The sequence below is a fragment of the Anoplophora glabripennis genome, unplaced genomic scaffold (assembly GCF_000390285.2).
Source record: "Anoplophora glabripennis isolate ALB-LARVAE unplaced genomic scaffold, Agla_2.0 scaffold58, whole genome shotgun sequence".
Classification (NCBI taxonomy): domain Eukaryota; kingdom Metazoa; phylum Arthropoda; class Insecta; order Coleoptera; family Cerambycidae; genus Anoplophora; species Anoplophora glabripennis.
Genome location: NW_019416277.1, coordinates 346,633 through 368,973, shown reverse-complemented (window position 1 = coordinate 368,973; position 22,341 = coordinate 346,633). Strand labels below are relative to the sequence as shown.

Here is a 22,341-nt window from a genome sequence, read left to right as displayed (position 1 = left end):
CCGCAAGATAAGAATGCCTTTGTTGACAACCGAAAAACATTCTAATTATGTTCTGTATTATTGAGGTTAAAAACTGGTTAAATTCCATTACTTTCAAATTATCCAAGCCAAATTTCATTAATAGACCGGTCAATCTAGACATTCAAAGATACATAAATTTACAACAAGCTGAAAGTGAGTAAAGTTGTTCAAAATATAATTAAAAATAACATATTAAAATTCCTCATCGTTCTGGTACTTGGAAAAAAATTTACTCGAGGTCAAAGGTCAAAAAAATGTTCAGCTAAACGGTAAGTTTTATCATAAAATTACCTCAGACAAAAATTGTAGATCATAAAATTATCTATAAAAAATATATCATCACACGTTTCCACGCCACCTATGAGGTAGTGTACTTAGCACGTTTTTTTAACGTGGTTTTCCCAGTAGGCCTATTCCACAGGTCTGTTGCAATTCTGTTTAGTTTGAAATTATTGCATAATATCAGATATTAGCAAGGGTTGGAAATGATAAAAGCGATGGAAATTAAAAAAGAAGTAAAGGAATATATTCGTCTGATTCATAACCTTCAAATACTTCTTCTTGCTCTTCTTCTTGATCTTCTTCTTCATTCTGGGTGTAAGTAAATTGTGTCAATGGTGATGTATCGCATGTCTCCTTGTTGGTATCAAACGAATCCTCTACTGTTGGTGATTCAACATTAGAACACGACCGGCCTTGACAATTTGTACATGCCAGAGAACAAGACAGTCCAACTTTTTTGCAACCACATTTAGCACTGCATCCCATTTTATAGTTACAGTGCCGTATTTATGCATATTATGGCGATTACAACTTTTACAACTTTTTGAATCGTTATATCTCAGAAACGGTGGCTCTTAGGAAAAAAAGTATTAATACATTTTTTACAGATAATTTTATGATCTATAATTTTTGTGCGAAGTAATTTTATGATAAAACTTACCGTTTAGCTGAAAATCGCTTAAAACCCATTTTTTTGACTTTGACCTCGAATAAATTTTTTTCCAAGTATCGGAACGAAGAGNTAAATTTTCTTCCAAGTACCGGAACGATGAGGAATTTTAATATGTTATTTTTAATTATGTTTTAAATAATTTTACTCACTTTCAGCTTGTAAATTTATGTACCTTCACTCTTATTTTTTGGTCTAATTTGACCGGACTATAATAAATAAAGTTATTCTGTTTTCAAAAATCACACATCCCTCAATTTTTTTCGAAAATTGATAATAACTTGAAAACTGTCACATTTTCGCCTATAGTACCTTATATGAAAATACTCTAGAATTTGCCGTAAAATTAAAAAATGCAAAAATATACAGTGTTCCATTTGAAATAACAGAGTTAATGATGATTTCCGGTATAACAGGAAGTGCGAGAAAGTTGACACTATTTTTATTGAATAGATCTTTTTGATAAACCCCTGTATTCAAATTTTCAAATTTCAATTTTGACTACTTTTTGAGATAATCCTACTGGGCCCTCTTCGTGATACACCCTGTATATAACAATTTTTCTTATCAAAGAGTTATATTTACTATATCTAAAAAAATAAGTTGTTTCTCTTAACGTACCTCGATCCTGGGTCGTCAATAGTTTTCGCCAGCGTTGAGAACTTCGAGTACTCCATATTTTTAATAAAAGAGGGATTAGTGTTCGGAGACTTATTGCAGTAATCGTCGCCACCGCTGCTTGCTTGGTGCTTGGACTCCAGAGAAATGGTGTCACCGGAATCCTCATAATGGTTATGAGTTATCGACTTGCTAATGATAAGGCTCTCGTCTAATCTGCACCAGAAGTATGAGGCGTTAGCTGATCGTTAAGGTAATAGCAGGGTTACAACTCTAAAAGCCGGTTTACATCGGTAGACTAAGTTATAGAGTAGTTCAGTAACATATTTTTCTCCGAATGCAGATTTACAAATATAGATTAGCAATTGGATACACAAGTAAATTTGTGCACTATAATCTACCACTTTTGGTAAAGAAACCATTAATGCAGTTTTTAATATCCCAAAATATCAGCATTACACCCTTATATTACACCTAATATACCAACGTAAACCGACATTAACACTACTACTAACTTTTATAGAAACCATTCACAAGACAATTTAGTTTGACAGATGGGAATTAAAGTAAAAGTAATTCACAAAAGTGCAGTTTATACCTCATTTTGCGGAATAGATAGAGTGGAGAGTCCGGAAAAAAATTGGGGTAGAAGGGTGGGGTATAAAATCTATATTTTATATGTGACATCCACTCTACCCAGTATTTACCCAAATCGTCTACACAGTTCTAGGAATGGGACAGTACCCACTTTACCCCTGTACTCTCTCTACGTAATATATTAACGTAAATAGATAGATTAAGAATCTACTATATTTATAATAAAAGTTCACTTGGTATAGTCCTTCCGATCTCAATTGAAGACCAAAGAGCTAGACAGTGTGTACCAGGTTCGGTCGCTACGCAGCAACTCGGCACTGAAATATTTGAAAAACTTGTTCCTATATTTATTTACCATATACAGGTCTGATCGAACTAATCGTGGAGGTGGTAGAAATGTATACGCACAGTTGAAGAACGCGCGCGCGGGCAAACAGCGCACAAACACAGCCGCACTTGGAGACTAGGCCATAAATTTCAGTTGTTGACAAGTAGCCTAGCAGTGCAGTGCAGCAATGCGGAATTTGGTGCGATTCAGGTAATTTTAAATTATTATAGGCACCTTCTATTAATCATTCATATTACAATTGCGAAAGGGAGGAATAAGAGGGATATTTTGTTTACTAATATTATTACAACATGGAATTTTGGAAACCTTTTGAAATGGAACAAAACAAAATACCACCAGACAATATTGAATTAGTAGAAGCGGTTGTTGATGAAACATATTTAGAATTTAAAAATAAAGATTTACACGTTCAATGTCAGCGTCCCATTTTAAATATTTACGATTGTCTAAAAGGATGAAAATGAAAACTCAGATAATGAAATTATAAATAAAATTCACATATTAACTAAAGATTCGTGTTCACAATTTTTCGTGTCATTAAACAAGGTGTTATTGATCATTGCGCAAAGAGGAAGTGAAAACAAAAATTTAAAAATATCGATGACATGACGAGAGACGTAATTTGGCGGACAATTTATATTATAATTTATATAAAGAAAACAAAATGCCAACTTTAGAGATGATTAAAGATAAATTGCGTTCTTGCCGAGCAGTAATATATTTTAATGAAAATGTAAATGTTTTTTGATAGGTATATGTCATAACCAAAATTTACCATCAATATAATAAAATTGTTTGAGGACATAAATACTTAAAATATGTTGTTGGCCAAATGAAGATATAATAGAAATTTTCTACACATTATATTATTATTTTTTACCTTTAGCAGAAAATTTTTTAGGGACGCCTATGAAATTCTTTAAATTTTATTGCTAGCTGTTTTTATGCATGTTCAACTGACTTCGGAAAGACTATATAGTTTCCTGAAATTCTTAATAGAGTTCATAAGTAGTACGAGATTTATATACTCGATACTAGGGTTTCTGATTTCTCGGCCTACTTTTTTTCTCGGTTCTCGAGAATTCTCGACTAGGAATTCCCGGGAATTCTCGAATTCTCGAGAAATTTCTAAAACTTAAAAAAGTCATAATTTTGGTATTGCAATGCGAAATATAAACATGCTATTATACTTAACAATCATTAACATTTATTATTTATTNGAATGTCATTGCAGTTTTTTTTATTAAAAAATAAAACTGTAAACAATAATTTCGTTAATGATATTTTGATTATTGAAAGAAATGGGCGAAACATACTTCAATCCCTAAACCGCAAGATAAGAATGCCTTTGTCGACAACCGAAAAACATTCTAATTATGTCCTGTATTATTGAGGTTTGATTAATAATAATTATAATATTACTTTAAAATGATGCTATAGTTCCCTATACCCAAAGTTAACAATTCTTGTGTAAATTGGAAATTGATTTCAACATAGAAAAATCTACGAGTATGGTGGGTTTATTTAAAGCATCGCTTTTTTTAATTTAATATACTGAATTATTGTTTTTGATGAAGGTATAACGATAATAAAAATTACAGTTTAATCATATACCGTTTATTATTTAATTCTTTAATGCATCAAATTCACCGTAGATTTTTCTGTGTTGGAATCAATAATTTCCAATTTACACAAGAACTATTAACTTTGGGTATAGGGAACTGTAGTATCATTTTAAAGTAAATTTAATTGTGCATCCTTTAATGTAATAATATTCAGGGTGTACCATTTGAAATGTTTGAGTAAACACAACTTTAACGCACATTATTGACAACGTTTTTAAACACATTTTTGCAAATTTAACAAAAACTGGTTGAATTCCATTACTTTCAAATTATCCAAGCCAAATTTCATTAACAGACCGGTCAATCTAGACATTCAAAGATACACAAATTTACAACAAGCTGAAAGTGAGTAAAGTTGTTCAAAATATAATTAAAAATAACATATTAAAATTCCTCATCGTTCCGGTACTTGGAAAAAAATTTACTCGAGGTCAAAGGTCAAAAAAATGGGATTTTCAGCTAAACGGTAAGTTTTATCATAAAATTACCTCTGACAAAAATTGTAGACCATAAAATTGTCTATAAAAAATGTATCAATACTTTTTTTCCTAAGAGCCACCGTTTCTGAGATATAACAATTCAACTAGTTGTAAAAGTTGTAATCGTCATAATATGCACACGTTTCCACGCCACCTATGAAGTAGTGTACTTAGCACGTTTTTTTAACGTGGTTTTCCCGGTAGGCCTAATCCACAGGTCTGTTGCAATTCTGTTTAGTTTGGAACTATTGCATAATATCAGATATTAGCAAGGGTTGGAAATGATAAAAGCGATGGAAATTAAAAAAAAAAGTAGAGGAATATATTCGTCTGATTCATAACCTTCAAATACTTCTTCTTGCTCTTCTTCTTGATCTTCTTCTTCATTCTGGGTGTAAGTAAATTGCATCAATAGTGATGTATCGCATGTCTCCTCGTTGGTATCAAACGCATCCTCTACTGTTGGTGATTCAACATTAGAACACGACCGGCCTTGACAATTTGTACATGCCAGAGAACAAGAGAGTCCAACCTTTTTGCAACCACATTTAGCACTGCATCCCTTTTTACAGTTACAGTGGCGTACTTATGCATATTATGACGATTACAACTTTTACAACTTTTTGAATCATTATATCTCAGAAACGGTGGCTCTTAGGAAAAAAGTATTAATACATTTTTTATAGATAATTTTATGGTTACAATTTTTGTCAGAGGTAATTTTATGATAAAACTTACCGTTTAGCTGAAAATCGCAAAAAAAACATTTTTTTGACCTTTGACCTCGAGTAAATTTTTTTCCAAGTACCGGAACGATGAGGAATTTTAATATGTTATTTTTAATTATGTTTTAAATAATTTTACTCACTTTCAGCTTGTAAATTTATGTACCTTCACTCTTATTTTTTGGTCTAATTTGACCGGACTATAATAAATAAAGTTATTCTGTTTTCAAAAATCACACATCCCTCAATTTTTTTCGAAAATTGATAATAACTTGAAAACTGTCACATTTTCGCCTATAGTACCTTATATGAAAATACTCTAGAATTTGCCGTAAAATTAAAAAATGCAAAAATATACAGTGTTCCATTTGAAATAACAGAGTTAATGATGATTTCCGGTATAACAGGAAGTGCGAGAAAGTTGACACTATTTTTATTGAATAGATCTTTTTGATAAACCCCTGTATTCAAATTTTCAAATTTCAATTTTGACTACTTTTTGAGATAATCCTACTGGGCCCTCTTCGTGATACACCCTGTATATAACAATTTTTCTTATCAAAGAGTTATATTTACTATATCTAAAAAAATAAGTTGTTTCTCTTAACGTACCTCGATCCTGGGTCGTCAATAGTTTTCGCCAGCGTTGAGAACTTCGAGTACTCCATATTTTTAATAAAAGAGGGATTAGTGTTCGGAGACTTATTGCAGTAATCGTCGCCACCGCTGCTTGCTTGGTGCTTGGACTCCAGAGAAATGGTGTCACCGGAATCCTCATAATGGTTATGAGTTATCGACTTGCTAATGATAAGGCTCTCGTCTAATCTGCACCAGAAGTATGAGGCGTTAGCTGATCGTTAAGGTAATAGCAGGGTTACAACTCTAAAAGCCGGTTTACATCGGTAGACTAAGTTATAGAGTAGTTCAGTAACATATTTTTCTCCGAATGCAGATTTACAAATATAGATTAGCAATTGGATACACAAGTAAATTTGTGCACTATAATCTACCACTTTTGGTAAAGAAACCATTAATGCAGTTTTTAATATCCCAAAATATCAGCATTACACCCTTATATTACACCTAATATACCAACGTAAACCGACATTAACACTACTACTAACTTTTATAGAAACCATTCACAAGACAATTTAGTTTGACAGATGGGAATTAAAGTAAAAGTAATTCACAAAAGTGCAGTTTATACCTCATTTTGCGGAATAGATAGAGTGGAGAGTCCGGAAAAAAATTGGGGTAGAAGGGTGGGGTATAAAATCTATATTTTATATGTGACATCCACTCTACCCAGTATTTACCCAAATCGTATACACAGTTCTAGGAATGGGACAGTACCAACATTACCCCTGTACTCTCTCTACGTAATCTACTAATGTAAATAGATAGATTAAGAATGTACTATATTTATAATAAAAGGTCACTTGGTATAGTCTTTCCGATCTGAATTGAAGACTAAAGAGCTAGACAGTGTGTACCAGGTTCGGTCGCTACGCAGCAACTTGGCACTGAAATATTTGAAAAACTTGTTCCTATATTTATTTACCCATATACAGGTCTGGTCGAACTAAACGTGGAGGTGGTAGAAATGTATACGCACAGTTGAAGAACGCGCGCGCGGGCAAACAGCGCACAAACACAGCCGCAGTTGGAGACTAGGCCATAAATTTCAGTTGCTGACAAATAGCCTAGCAGTGCAGTGCAGCGATGCGGAATTTGGTGTGATTCAGGTAATTTTAATTTATTATAGGCACCTTCTATTAATCATTCATATTACAATTGCGAAAGGGAGGAATAAGAGGGATATTTTGTTTACTAATATTATTACAACATGGCATTTTGGGGACCTTTTGAAATATAAGAAAATAAAATACCGCCAAACAATGTTGAATTAGTAGAAGCGGTTGTTGATGAAACAGATTTAGAATTTAAAAATAAAGATTTACACGTTCAAAATCAGCGTCCCATTTTAAATATTTACGATTGTTTGAAAAAGGAAGAAAATGAAAAATCAGATAATGAAATTATAAATAAAATTACCATATTAATTAAAGTTTCGTGTCCACAATTTCTCGTGTCATTAAACAAGGCGTTATTGATCATTGCGCAAAGAGGAAGCGAAAACAAAAATTTAAAAATATCGATGACATGACGAGAGACGTAATTTGGCGGACAATTTATATTATAATTTACATAAAGAAAACAAAATGTCAACTTTAGAGATGATTAAAGATAAATTGCGTTCTTGCCGAGCAGTAATATATTTTAATGAAAATGTAAATGTTTTTTGATAGGTATATGTAATAACCAAAATTTACCATCAATATAATAAAATTGTTTGAGGACATAAATACTTAAAACATGTTGTTGGCCAAATGAAGATATAATAGAAATTTTCTACACATTATATTATTATTTTTTACCTTTAGCAGAAAATTTTTTAGGGACGACTATGAAACTCTTTAAATTTTATTGCTATCTGTTTTTATGCATGTTCAACCGACTTCGGAAAGACTATATAGTTTCCTGAAATTCTTAATAGAGTTCATAAGTAGTACGAGATTTATATACTCGATAGTTATAAATTAAAAATGAAAATTTATATTATTTAAGGGTTTTTTAAAAACGCAACGAAATACGGTAAACCTTAAATAAAAAAAAAAAACAAGTGTAAAACAGCATTCCGGATCAAAATATTGCGATTTAATCAAACTTACTGATGCTACGAGGATAAATTAATTTTACAAACATTTTCATTTTCATGTTCTATTGTGACTGAAGTAATTTTCTAAATATTGATTGATTTATGATGAATAATAATATGTCTAGTATTTTACTGCAACTGCCAGATTGTTCCTACTTTTTTAAAGTTAATAGTTGCATATTGGAATATTTATAATGTTGATATGCAATAAAGTCGCAACTGTAAAAAAATTACTGACAAACAAATAGCATATTTACATTTTTGAAATAATAAAATTATCAGATTTATATATTTATAATAATACAAGGACTAAGTTATTGTTAAAACTACAAAAGAGATTTGGAAAAAGATAAGTTCCATTAAATCGTAGTATTTTTGTGTCCATACTGTTACTAATACAGTATTTCGATTTAATTATAACACTTTTGTAATATAACTGTAACCGCGGAAACGTAAATCAGATAACAAAACAATATCTTACTTATAACATTCAAATTAGAACATTTGCTGACTGTGAATGAAAGTTAAATTGGACGCCAGATAAAGCCAATTGTTGCTTGCATTTAAATTTATCGATAATTGGTTCCCTAATGTTTGTAAAATGGACTGTAGAAGAAAGATTAATGGCATTTTAAATACCATTGTGGCTTGTAGCTAATAGCTGTACTCTTTGTACTTAGATAAAACTTGTAACAGTTGAAGGAAAACTTTAGAAAACCTAACTGCTGACTGCATTTAGAGCTTTACCATAATATTTAAATTCATGTAGTTAATTCTATTTCTAGGTAATTAAATTAGGTTAATTAATTATTCAGATATTCCATTACTGTAAACATAACTTTTTTTGAAATATAAAAAATTAAATTTAAACATTAATAACTTCAAATACGACTAATGGATATTAGTTGTTAATATTACATGTTTAATGAACTTTCATTAACTTACTACACAAAGTTTATTATGTACTTACCCGTGAGATTCCCTATGCAAGCCAGAAATTTGAATCTTATTTTAATATTTATCGAACAAATAAATTGGAAATGCAAATTACTTTGCATAATTTTATGCCTCAACTTAGATGGGATAGCTATCCTTCACAATAAAATTTGAAATCAATCAATGTCTAAATGTTTATTCATATAATGGTAGGCGCTATTACAATTTTGGCCAGTAAAGAAAACAAGCAGGAGAAAAGAAAACAATATCCGTACAGATATATGTAGATACGCCTAATATAAAACTTAAAAAAATGTTTAGTGACCATTCACGTTAGTAGGCAGATAGAATCGAATAATAACCTTAATATTTCCTTTATACACTGGAATACATTAAGACCGAAAACATTTCATCATATATTATACAGGGTGTCCCGGCACTTGATACAAAAAAAAGTCTAGGACAGACAGATGAGGGCAAAATAATATCAGTTCTTCATATATTTTTTTTTTTCATACGGACCTTCGTAAACAAGTTACGGGCCCTCAAAGGTGAAAATTAAAAAGTTATTTTTATTTACAGTCTCTAAACTATTAACTTCAGCATGCTGCAAATTTGGTGATCGATAACACCTGCGTACAGCTTGTTTTTAATGTTGTAAGTGAAAAATCATTATGCCCAGAACGCCAGGGACGGACTATACCCAATGGTTAACAACTCAGAATTTTTGCATAGATGAGGATCGCAATCTGCCTGTACCAAAAACAAGTCCCCTGAAGAATTTGCAAATGATAATACCCTCTTGGTTCAACTCGGTAAAATTAACAGTTTAGGAAATATTTGTGATTTTATGTTACTGTGCACATCGAGCGGCGTCTCCACCATTTTTTGTGTTTAATTTTTAATTGGACATAATTACCATGTTAGAACTGTACATATTTTTAAATTAAGAGCCTAGAAAATCTTACTGTCTGCTAATGTAATTTTCACTAACAAAATTTGACAAATACACGTAACACGTAACACAAAATAGAAAAACAAAACAACAAGTTAAAGTATTAAAAAATAATTTAAAAGAAAGAAAACTATCAAAATACATTTTCAATATGGGCACCTTCCACCTCCACACACTTCCTAAGATTACGAATGTTATTTGTTTGTACACGGAAAAGCATTTCTGGGGTAATAATTTAATAGGTCCATACGTTTTTGAGGAACATCGATATTTGGAGTTTTTGCAAAGTAATTTTCAGCCACTATTAGACGATGTTTCATTAGACACCCGAAGAATGCACGATGGGGCTCCTCCCCATTTCAATGTACGAAATAATTTGTCCATTGTGTTTAAAAATGGATTGGGAGAGGAGGTCCAATTTCATGGCCACCACGTTCTCCAGATTTTAACCTGATGGACTTCTTCCTACCTGAAAAGTTTAGTTTTTAGAAATGAATTGCTACAAACAATTAATTTCCATTGTGATATTGTCTAATATCAATTTATTCTTGGCTTGTTTTTCTATATTGTGTTATGTGTAAAGTGTGTTTGTCAAATTTTGTTAGTGAGAATTACATTAGCAGTAAAATTTCCTAGGCTCCTATTTTAAAAATATGTAGGCTTCTAACATAGTAATTAAGTGCAATTAAAAATTAATAACAAAAAATGGTGGAAGCGCCACTATATGTGCACTGTGGTATAAAATTACAGATGTTTCTTAAGCTGTTAATTTTACCGAGTTGAACCAAGAGGGTATTATCATTGGCAATTCCTCAGGTAACTTATTTTTAAAGGTAGACTGTGATCGTCATCTATGCAAAAATTCTGGCTTGTTAACCATTGGGAATAGTCCGTCCCTGGTGTTCTGGGCATAATGAAGTTTCACTTACAACATTAAAAACAAGATATATGCATATGTTATCGATCACTAAATTTGCATCATGCTTAAGTTAATGGTTTAGAGACTGTAAATAAAAATAACTTTTTAATTTTCACCTTTGAGGTCCCGTAATTTGTTAACAAAGGCCCGTATGAAAAAAATTTATAGACAGAACTGATAATATTTTGACCTGATCTACCTGTACTCGACTTTTTTATATCAAGTACCGAGACACCCTGTATACATCCGGATGGACAACGCTTGACCACAGGTTCTTGGATGAAAATAAAATTATTTAGCCTAATTTACCTACTCTATCAATATACAAAAGTGCACGCCTACTAAGATATAGCCTTCTACATATAGAATAGATAACCTAGTTTTTTTCAAATAATTTGAAAACTATTTTTCTTAGAAACTTCAAATTTGGTGCACATGTTTTTTATATGGGGGCAATGTAAATAAATAATTTGGTGAGAATACATGTACAGGATATTCTCTTTCTAGTGCCTGTGCGCCACACTTTTTTGTGTGTACGCCAATGACACCATAATTTATATTTTTAAAAATAAGCATTATTTTAGAAGATTTTTTGCCTCTTACAAAATTTTGATATCGTTTATGGATTTCCAGTAAAATTGACATTTTTTATTTTTGTTATCTCTGTTTCTGGAGTTCCTGAATACAAGAACTGAAAGCAAGACATGACGGAAGATCGATTGGTAGGTAAAAGTTCTTGAACTGATTGAAGGTGGAATGGATGTAGTAACTAGTCTTTTAATACTCTATTAACGGAACATTTTGAAAGCCAACCTCTACCGCTAAACGCCTTGTACTAACTTGCGGAATTTCTACGACCCTTTCCAAAATTTGTTCCTCCAGCTGAATAGTTCTAGCCGTCCTGATTCCCGAAGGCGTCTCCCCGCATTAGCAAATGTTTTTTGATTTGGAATTCTTCGATTAGGATTTCTTTCAGCATACGTTGCTTTTCAGGGACACCCTGTAGATCCCACTACTGCGTCGTGAGCTTATTGTAATGAATTTTCAATTTATAAAACTTGCGCACCCTCTCCGTGGATTCAATGCTGTAGGAACTCTTCTGAGTCTAATTTTAGCTATTCATAAAGACCCATCTTCTGTAGTTTAAATACTCCACAGTATACGATAGGCTCTTTCTGTTGTACTGTTGCAAAGTTTTAATTCTAGATCTCCCTGATATAGTCAAATTCTGTTTAGGTGTTCTTTCAGACAACAATGTCACTGTGCGCAACTTATTCCTGTTTAATGACAGTTCTTCAGATTTCTTTCTTCATAGTTGTTCGATTAAGATCTTACCATGTCGGTGCTTGGGTTGATTGTTGATTAATTTCCTTATCTTACACTCTTCTGTGATGATTTTTGTCACTCCCGGGGCAGGTTCCGTACCAACGTAAGGAGATAACAAAGTTTTCTTAACTTCCAATACTCTTGTCAAACTTATGGTCCGTCAGAACTTACGATTGTTACAAGCATTGTCATATCAGCTTAAATGCTAGCTTATCAGTGACTTGTAGGATGTCTAAGTATCTATAAGATTCTATCCGCTTATTTATACAGATGCTTATAATGTTTTCTTTTTGCACAATGCAATATTGCAGACATTCTCATTTGGAACAAAAAATTTTGAAACAAAATAAAATTCTGACATACAAACCAATTCACAACCATACTTTAGAGGAAGGCGATGAAGTGAAACGTCTAGATTTTTGTCTATGTATCGGAGATATGGAATGAAATTTCCATCAACAGATTATGTTTTCGGACGAATCCAATTTTTCTACAAATGGCATTGTTGCTTCACAGCGTTTGCGATGTGTGGAGTACCGAAAATCCTCATTTTAGGATACCATCTAAAAAGCACACCACAGAAATGAGACAACCCCCAAATCCAAAGTCAAAGGCTGTGCGGAAGGGGCTACACTTGAAAAAACGCGGATAAACACCTATTATCCATCGACATTGCCAGTGCCGACGCCAGGAATCGAACCCGGATCAGAATAGGAAGCCTGGCCGATAAATGCTTGCCACCGCACTCTCGACCGACTACGCTACAGTGGCCTATGCGGCAATATTTCAAAAAAGTAAATGTTTGGTGTGCGGTATCCTTTTATGGAATAATAGGAATACTTCTTTGAGTATACATGCAATGGAAACAGCTACCTGAATATGCTCCAAACGTTTTTCACTAATGAATTGGACAATTTACCAATGACCTACCGAAATTGTTTTTATTTTCAGCATGACGGTTGTCTGGCGCATTCTGCTGTAACTGTTAGGACATGATTACAGAATACATTTTCCAATAGCTGGATTTGCCAGGCTCCATATCAATGGATGTCCAGACTTAATAATCATGGACTTTTACTTATGGGGCCGACTCAAACAGATTGTGTATAGCAGCCTTTGGACAATAACATCGACCAGCTAAAACAACGAATTAGAGATGCTGTACAGTCCATATCTTTAGAAGAGATTAGACGCAGCTACAATGAATTCCTTGCACGCCTTCAAATTTATGTGAACGTTGGCGGAGGAGTGTTCGAATAATGTATACATAAATTTTTTTTCAAATTTATTATGTTCTATAAAAAATTAAACCAATTTTGTGTGCGAATTGTTTTATTTAAAAACTCAAGTACCTTTTTTGAACGACTTTTGCAAATATCACTTTTCAGAAATATTAAAAATAAAGGTAGTTTACTCTAGTGACATTTTCAGATATTTTTATTTTCTGGACACCCCGTACATGAAATGTTAAGTTTCATCATGGCAACCTCATTTTAAATTCAAGCAAAACTATATAAAGTGTGCCGTAAAATGTAAAATAAAAAAGTTTTTCCTCTTTTTCAATCAATAAATATAATCAAGAATAAATATTTCTAGAATTAAATTGCCAGTGTAATAAAAATAGACAGACAATTCGTTATAAAAAAATTAACTAAGTGAAAATTGTTTTCATATATTTTATGAAACTTTCAAGTCCTAATTTTCATATTTAGAATGAAATCAGTTTATAGGAAATATAGAAAAATAATTAATTTTAAACATATCTATATTGTTTAGACTGTACTTAATTTAGTATCAAGTTTCGAGACACTGAAAAGTATAGTATTAGCAAAAATGGTAGGTTAGTATGCAGGGTGTTCTATATAAAGCTCTTGCAGGTTCTCTCTCGAAAGTTAGAAAAGATACTTAGGTTTTATATGTTGTGAAGTGCCGAATGTTTATAAATAACTTCAATTTTGAGTATAAAAATCATCATTTCTATTCATATACTGGAAAGTTAAAAACGAATATCAGGTACGCATAGGTATTAAACTTATTGACAAAATATATTATAAGATTTGCGAACCTATTTAGTATCTAATTATTGTTTCATTCATGTCAATCAGTGTTACAAATAAATTCATTAAAGAGAACAAAATGGCTAGATTTGTTGCTGTTGCTTACATTACGCTTTTTTTCTTAAAAAAATGAAATAAAGCCTCGACCAATTTTTTTAAATATGCTCTAAACAAAAAAAATATAACAAGAGCCTTTTATGTAAAATATTATTCAAAGCCTGAGTTATAAAGGACTGTTTTTAAATATAACAAGCTGATGCTTAAAATTTTCTTCTATCCTGTGTTCACAATTATTTTCATTTATAAGAAATATTTATCAGTTTGACTAAAAACTGCTGTTGTTGCTATTAAAAAAATAAACTGTCACCGTTAACGATATTTGTACTGGCTATAGGAATCCCCTTTCGTTTATTATTTGTTTGGATGCATAAACTTTGTGTTTTCATTGTGCACTTCATTCATCAGCCAGCCACTTCGTTGCAAAAATATTATTATAGTATAGTGTACGCATTCAGAATCAGAATTTGAATGAATCTACATACATTTTAGAAAATGTTAAAAAAGCATATACCTAAAGATATGTTGGATGATGCAAATGAAGGAAACAGGATCGATAGATAGAGTGGCTGACAAGAAATATAGCGGTGTCGCCATATGACGATAAAAATAATATGCAAATGTAACAGCCAATTTCCAACGTAATATACGAATATAATACTGACTGGTAATATATGGCTGTAAATTTAGAAAAGTCGTTTTTTCCTAGTTTCTTATCTCTTATATGTGAAGTTCTATATTTTCTTGTAAAATGTATTCAATGAGATAAACAGGAAATAATACCCCACGCTTTCAGCTAAATTTCTTCAAAGAAAAAAGAACTAGTTTTTTTATGTAATATTATAATTGTCTCCAACCTTTTAGTGTATTATGCATTTGTTTCGTTCGTCCGTTGTATTATTTATTTATTTAATATACAGGGTAGGACATATGAAGTGGCGACTCTGCAAATGCTTCGCCGCGACTGCGCGGTAGTCGCAGGTCGAGATTCCTAATTAAAATTAAAGAGGTTCAAGCTAATTCTGTATCTAGCTGCAATCATATACATAGGCCATAGCATAACAGCCCAAAAAACCCTAAATTGGTTATGTCGTAAGACTAAATTAGATACTAAAAGAAGAGGGAAGATGGCCAGCAAGCAATGCGGAAATAAAAGAAAATGTAAATAAGTCTAAGTAGGAACGAAATCGAATGATAACTTCTCATACCGTAAAGTTGAACAGAATGAAATCGCGAAAGTAAATCACAGTGAGTATAGAATAAATACTACATGAACTTGACAATATAAATCTGAACCAATTCAATTGCAGTCGTGTATGCTTTGTATCCAGGATTCCATACTGCTGACGCATCCAAGTTTAGAAATAATGTAAATAGATGGATAACTGTAACTGTATTATTACACCATTTGTCATTTCCTATAATATATCGGAAAATTTTAGAGGTACTGGTATCATTTACTTTATGATTAATAAAAGTTAGTCTCAAATCAAAAACAGCTCTGAAATCTCTTAAACAATAATTACTTGTTAGTTTAACAAGTCATTCGTACAGTAAATTGTTTATTCTATACAGGTACACCATCTATTTCGTTATTTAAATCATCTTGAAGTAATACTGCACATATGGATTTCTGATATTTAAGTAAAAGCTAAAAAACTAATGAAGGTGTACTTGATAAACAAAATCATGAATAGTTTGATTTTCATTATTATCGAAAATCGAAAAAGATGGGACGTTTTAACTCAGGCATTGTTAGGACTCTCTTTTGTGGAGAACTGAAATATGTCAAATATTGGTGTCCAAGAAAATATTCAGTGATGGAATAGAAAATTTTTGCAATTCTACGTCTGTACGTTTGTTAAATGAAGAGTTTTGTTCCTAAAAATAGCAGTTTCTGGAAATGTTAATTTACAATTACGATATTCAAGTGAAAGTGAAAATACAAATAAGTAACAATAAAAAAAAATAAGTACCTACTTTATCTACCCTTGCTGCTAAACTATTACTTTATCTATTGCAGTTAAAATGTTAGCATTTGTTTACGAAAATATAATAAAATAACAACGATTTTTATTTATTTAACTTTTTTAGAATCGAATATATTTCATCTAATTTCGACTTTATTTAGTTGTGATGTAACGAAACATATTTTCATTATAATTATAATTATATTATAATTTACAGGTTACACAATTATAGGTTAATAGAACTAAAGGCTAAATATATCATCACTTTCGTGTCCCTAGAGTACCTACCTACCTACCTACCTACCTACCTGCAATGTATATCTATTAATTTTGTCTTATTTTCCGTATACAATTGTATTTAATAGTTTAGCAGCGCTGTTTTTAGAAAATATCCACCGGTTTTTTATAAATACATGTGATAAACAGATCAACAAGCAATTTTTTATTTCAAGTCTCCATTTTTTCGGAGCAACAAATTAAAGCTTCTCATTTAATTCGAATCTTTTGTATAGAATCAACAAATCGTTTAGAAATCCAACCCTTTTCCTTAAGAGATCCATAAGCGGGAAAAGTATTTTCGATAAAGGGGATCACAGGTCTTCCCGTACTTCACTGATGCGAGTTGTTGTATGTGTGGAAGTTACAAGAGCTCTAAAAGCAATTGATTACGTTTAAAACAGCTTAATTAAAAATGAAGCGCTCATCACGAAGGCGTCTTTAGTCTTTCCCAGCTAAGTCGTCATATTAAACCTTGTTAAACCTTAAAAGCTTAGTTAGTAACTTACTCGATTGATGGTGGATCGGGAAGCGGTTTATCAAAACCAGCTTTTCCCAGTAACCAATATGTGTCCATGGTACCCTTCCCCTTAACTTCTGTAGGTCCTCTGTATTCAATCTGATAACCACCAGCCCTTTCCAGACGAATTTTTGTAGCCTGAGAGAGGTGGATTCTCCAAGCTGAACCTAAAAATAATAATTAATTAAAACCGTTACGCATAATTTTGACTTAAACTAGGTACATCCTTAGCCTATGAAATCATGTTTACCATCAGTGTGGGCGTATTTTTAAGTATTCAAGTTTTTATTGAGAAAAAGAAAAACGATAACCCATTATGATAGAAATACGCAGAAATAGGAAGACGTACAATTAGGTTCACTATTCTATTCACTATCATTAAATTGAATAGTGTTTTTCACTTGTATGAAAATAATTAAATTGTTTAGTATATTTTGAGAACTCTCCTTATACATACGGAAAAAAATGTATAAAACAACTTTGGTACTTATAATTGCAGGAAAAAATGTAAGTATTAGTTTTATTGAAGTAAAATTTGATACTGTTATTCTATAGAATCCTCCAATTTATCTACCTGAGTGTTTGTACTAGAAAGTATAGTATCAGTAGTAGGAAGTTTCATGAAAATCTTTACAAAACCATATTTTTCCCATTTTTCTGTTTATATTTGAAACGACAGAAGTTCCAGTTCTTCCAGTTGAAAAACTGGAAGACATACAATATCTACCTGTTTAATTTTTTTATTCATTAGTAACTATTAAAGCTAAAAATTATTGTGATATGTGATATGTATAGATAATCATAAGAAGTTGTAAGCATCAGTATTTTTTAAATTCATTTGATGACAGCACTTGAATACTGTTTGTTTTTTATTTCGATTGTGCTATTTTCTACTGTGTGCTACTTTTTATTTTAGTAGTCCTAAAGTGGACAACCATCGGATGTGTTGTTATGGACGTAGCAGTGATGTACACTTTTTGGCATTCCTTGACCGTCCATACCCTGGAATGTTCGGATCTAACATGAATTTAAAATGGATGCCTCCTTGATGTTGAATGCTCTGTACGCAAGCGGTTGTGAAATCTTACCTGTTGATTCCATTCTGGATGCTGTGTTTACAGTATCCCCAAAGAGGCAATATCTAGGCATCGTAAGGCCAACAACTCCAGCGCAACACGGACCCGTGTGAAGTCCTATCCTTAATCGAAGGGGAGTTCCTGGTAAGTGTCTTATGCGAAATCTTCCGCTTTGATGGAGTAAGTCGAGAGCCATAGTTGCAACCTAAACACATAATAACAGAGATTTCAGTTATATCAATAATTGTGTGTACTTATTACATCTCGATTATTCCATATTTGAATGATAAAAGGCAATGCTATTTCATATACAAGTAGGCAAGAATGAATTTGGGTCAATTTCACATAACTGCTAGGGCACAATCTACCTACATTTTATTACATGCTACATATTTTTACTTATTTATTTTTTGAAACAAATTTTGCCCAAATAAATTATTCCTATTCCATAATTCAGACCACAGAAATATTTGGTTATTTTGAGCTTCAATGTTGGTAAGGTACGTATTTAAGGTAAGGTATTTTTTCCCAATATAATATCCCAGTCGGCCTCTCACGAAGTGATATAGGTAATAATTATGTGTAGAAATCTAACTTAAGGTCAATGAGATCAAAATAAAGTAATGAACTTAATATAACTCAGTTCCAAAATACTTTAAGAAATTGCAGTAAGTCAAAAAAATTTTAGTACCTATTTTAAAAAATATTTATTTATAATTTTCTTAAGAATGCTGTACAGGAAACAATGATAACAATACTTTTAAGAAGATATTTTACTAAATCCTATGTATTTTATAAGACCCCATTTTACTCTCTATCTATAAACTAAATTTATAAATATTTTTCAAGAGCAATTTATCATCAAGCTGCAGTGGAAAGAACTTCCCTACTAATCTCTAACCGCAACAGACAGTATTACACAACTGTCATTAACTAAAAGTTATTAATGACCCTTTTCAAAACAGAATTGAAAAAGTAAATTTCTTAACTGCAACAACAAAGTTGCCATCTTCTTTTTTTCTTACACATTATTTATTCTCTATCTCAGAGCTAAAATTAAATAACTGGGTTAACTAAAATGTCAATAATAAACTAATACAGTCAATCAGATGTGTGAAGTTACATGCGGCCGCATAAACCGGGACAAAGTTCTTAGCTGAAATCAATCAGAATATGTATCTTCTAAGTATTATAATCTTTAAACTATGCGTTGAATTAAATGTAAATTTAGTGCATGATAACATACGTGCTTATCTACTTTTGACATTGCCCCTTGAACGCCAGGACGAATAATTTAGAATTTTGATAGGGATGATGACAGCGGTCAACAATTATTAAAACTAAGTTCCTCAAATGATTTACGAATATGTACTCTAGTTTGAATTCGAAAAAATTAGCGGTTTAGAGAAATTCCTCATTCTATATGGCGTATTCACCACTTTTTGTATACGGAACCATATCGTGATTAATAAAACTGTTACTGCTATATGAAAATGTATTCAAATATGAAAAAGGTACAACATAAACTGAAACATTTCAAATATTTTAATATAAATGTGTATAAAACGCTTTATTTTGAACTATTCCCTCATGGAATTTTACCCGACAGAGCAGCTATGGCAAGTTAATAATTTTATTTATACCTACGTATGTTTTATAAAATAACATTTTAGCAAATTTGTTGCCACAACAAGATGGAGAAGGCCCAACATGAAATGTACGTAGACCATTTATAGAACGAAATAAACGAAGTCTGTTCAGAAAATAACCGATCCTTTTGAATTACTAGCTAATGGAGATATTTAGTGATATGCTGTTAGCAGTATTGCATTGCGCATAACCTCTTCTCTCATTATATGATATTGGGTTGTTGATATCTCTGATATCCCATTTAGTTTTCGTGACAATGTTATTTGAGTGCAATGTGTTTAAGTGTTATAGACGATGTTTGAAATATGCGATTTTCTGGAACAACGATGCAAGGTAAAATTTTGGTCAAAACTGGGGCAAACGTTTCAATTTTTGAAACAAGCTTACGTAGATGATCTCTGGATCGTACCCAATGTTACGAATGGTTTTCACGAATGTTGTCGTCAGTCAGTTGAAAATAATCCTCGACCAGGAAGGCATTCGACTTCAACTGATGACTCCCACGATCAGAAAGTCCAAGATATGGTGCGAGTAAATCGCCGATTGACTGTCTGAGAAATTGCAGTTAGCATCTCAATTGGGTCATGCCATAAAATTTTCACCGAAAAATTGAACACACATCAAGTTGCAGCAAAATTTGTTCCCCTTTAATGACATAACAGGAAGAAAATCGTGTGGATGTTTGTCGGTAACTCCTTAAACAATCCGATGAAACATTAATTCAACGAATCATAACGGGAATCGAATGCTGGGTTTACGGCTACGACATTGAGACAAAAGTTCAATCATCACAATGAATTAGCAAAGGATCTCGATTCCCCAAAAAAACACATTAGTCTCGATCCAATGTTTTATTAAATTTTAAACGAATTGTGCATTTTGAATTCTCGCGGTGAAACAGTGAACCAATTATGTACTGATAAAGTGTTTTACAACAGTTACATAAAAAAGTTATGTCGAGACAACTCATGGTTCTTGCACCATGATAATGCGCCCACACACTCAGTTTGTCAATTGGTCAGTTTTGTGTCGAAAATCAAATTACTGTCCTCCGACACCCTCCTTACTCGCCATACTTGGTTCCTTGCGATTTTTTCTTATATCCGAACATAGTTAGTGGTGAAAAGACGCTGTTTTCAGACTATTGATGACATCAAAGCATTCGTCACATATGTACTTTAAAGGCCATTTCAAATGAAGCTATCTACGACTGCTTCACGAAATAGAAACAGCGTGTGGAAAATTGTGTGAATCGGAGATGGGAGTACTTTAAAGGAGACAAAGAGCAATAGTAAGTATATAAAATTAATAATAAAGTTTAAAAAATAATGTTCGGTTATTTGCTGAACAGACCTTGTATTAGAAGCAGTTGTAGGTTCACAACAAACGTACAAAGGATGTCGGCCAAGTTTAATATTTCATAGATAATTGTTCACGGGATTCTGCAGGAACAACTTTCGTATTGAGAAAATACATGCCATGATAGTACGACTTGAATGCCCTCCTTGGTTTTTATATAAACAAAAAGAAGGTAGCACTTTTGTAGGAAAAGTACTTTTTACGGATAACTGCAGCACCAAAGATAGTGTGCTTAATTCTACATTTATAGAATGATGCGAATCCGGAAGATAATCGATATCAAATAACAAATAATCAATATCGATTTATTTCAATGATTGTCCGAATGGCTAACCATATTTGGGATTTCTTTACAATCACTTCCAACAACCATTTTTAGACAACTTTCCTGTCGAAATATATGGTTCATGCACGACGGTGCCCCCCTTCTCACTTCTTTGCTAATGTACGCATCCATTAAAATAATGGCCTTCCTAATAGGTACATTAGAAGAGGGGGATCGCTTCTAAGACCACCAAGTTATCCAGATGTTAATCATCTTTGTTACTTTTCGTGGAGGTTTCTTATATCTTTGCTATATTCAATGTCCACCGAAACAAGGGATGAACTACAGACTTCTTTTGTAATAATATACTTTTACAGCTAATATGGGAGTGCTATTCCATGTACAAAGGAATAACCTTGACAGGCTTAGTAAGTGTGTGGACATAGAAGACGAGCAATTTTAATACTTAATTTGATAGTGTTTCTTTGTGTAATACTTATTGACATTAAAATGTAATTCCAATCGATATATACAGAAAATGGCGGAGGCGCCGACAGTACGCACTGTCATATAAAATGGCTAAGTTCTCCTAAACAGCCAATTGTATCAACTACTAACAAGGGTGCATTTTGTTTAGTAATTAATTTACAAAACTTAATAAATGAAGATCGTGATGATGATCCCTGTAAAAATTTTGAATTATGAACTATGAGAAATAGTCCGTCCCTAGCGTTCAAGGGCTAATAGAAAATTTATTTATGTCAAAAAGGAAATATGTACATTTGTTATCAACCACTGAATTTGAATTAAATCGAAACACATAGTGTAGAAACTATATATACAATTTTCTAATTTTTAACTTGAGTCCCGTAACTCAGTAAAGGCTCGTA

At 32.1% G+C, this 22,341-nt stretch overlaps 1 protein-coding gene across 1 annotated transcript in view; it reads right to left on the bottom strand.

Moving 5' to 3' along the window:
* Window positions 1-22,341, bottom strand: part of LOC108917597 — a 97,993-nt gene that overhangs the window by 16,302 nt on the left and 59,350 nt on the right. Inside the window, exons 4-7 of the mRNA XM_023457374.1 lie at window positions 18,190-18,382; window positions 17,091-17,268; window positions 9,056-9,067; window positions 5,979-6,191 (exon numbers count right to left, since the gene is read on the bottom strand). Coding sequence (XP_023313142.1) covers window positions 5,979-6,191; window positions 9,056-9,067; window positions 17,091-17,268; window positions 18,190-18,382 — 596 coding nt within the window. The remainder of the gene's footprint in view (window positions 1-5,978; window positions 6,192-9,055; window positions 9,068-17,090; window positions 17,269-18,189; window positions 18,383-22,341) is intronic.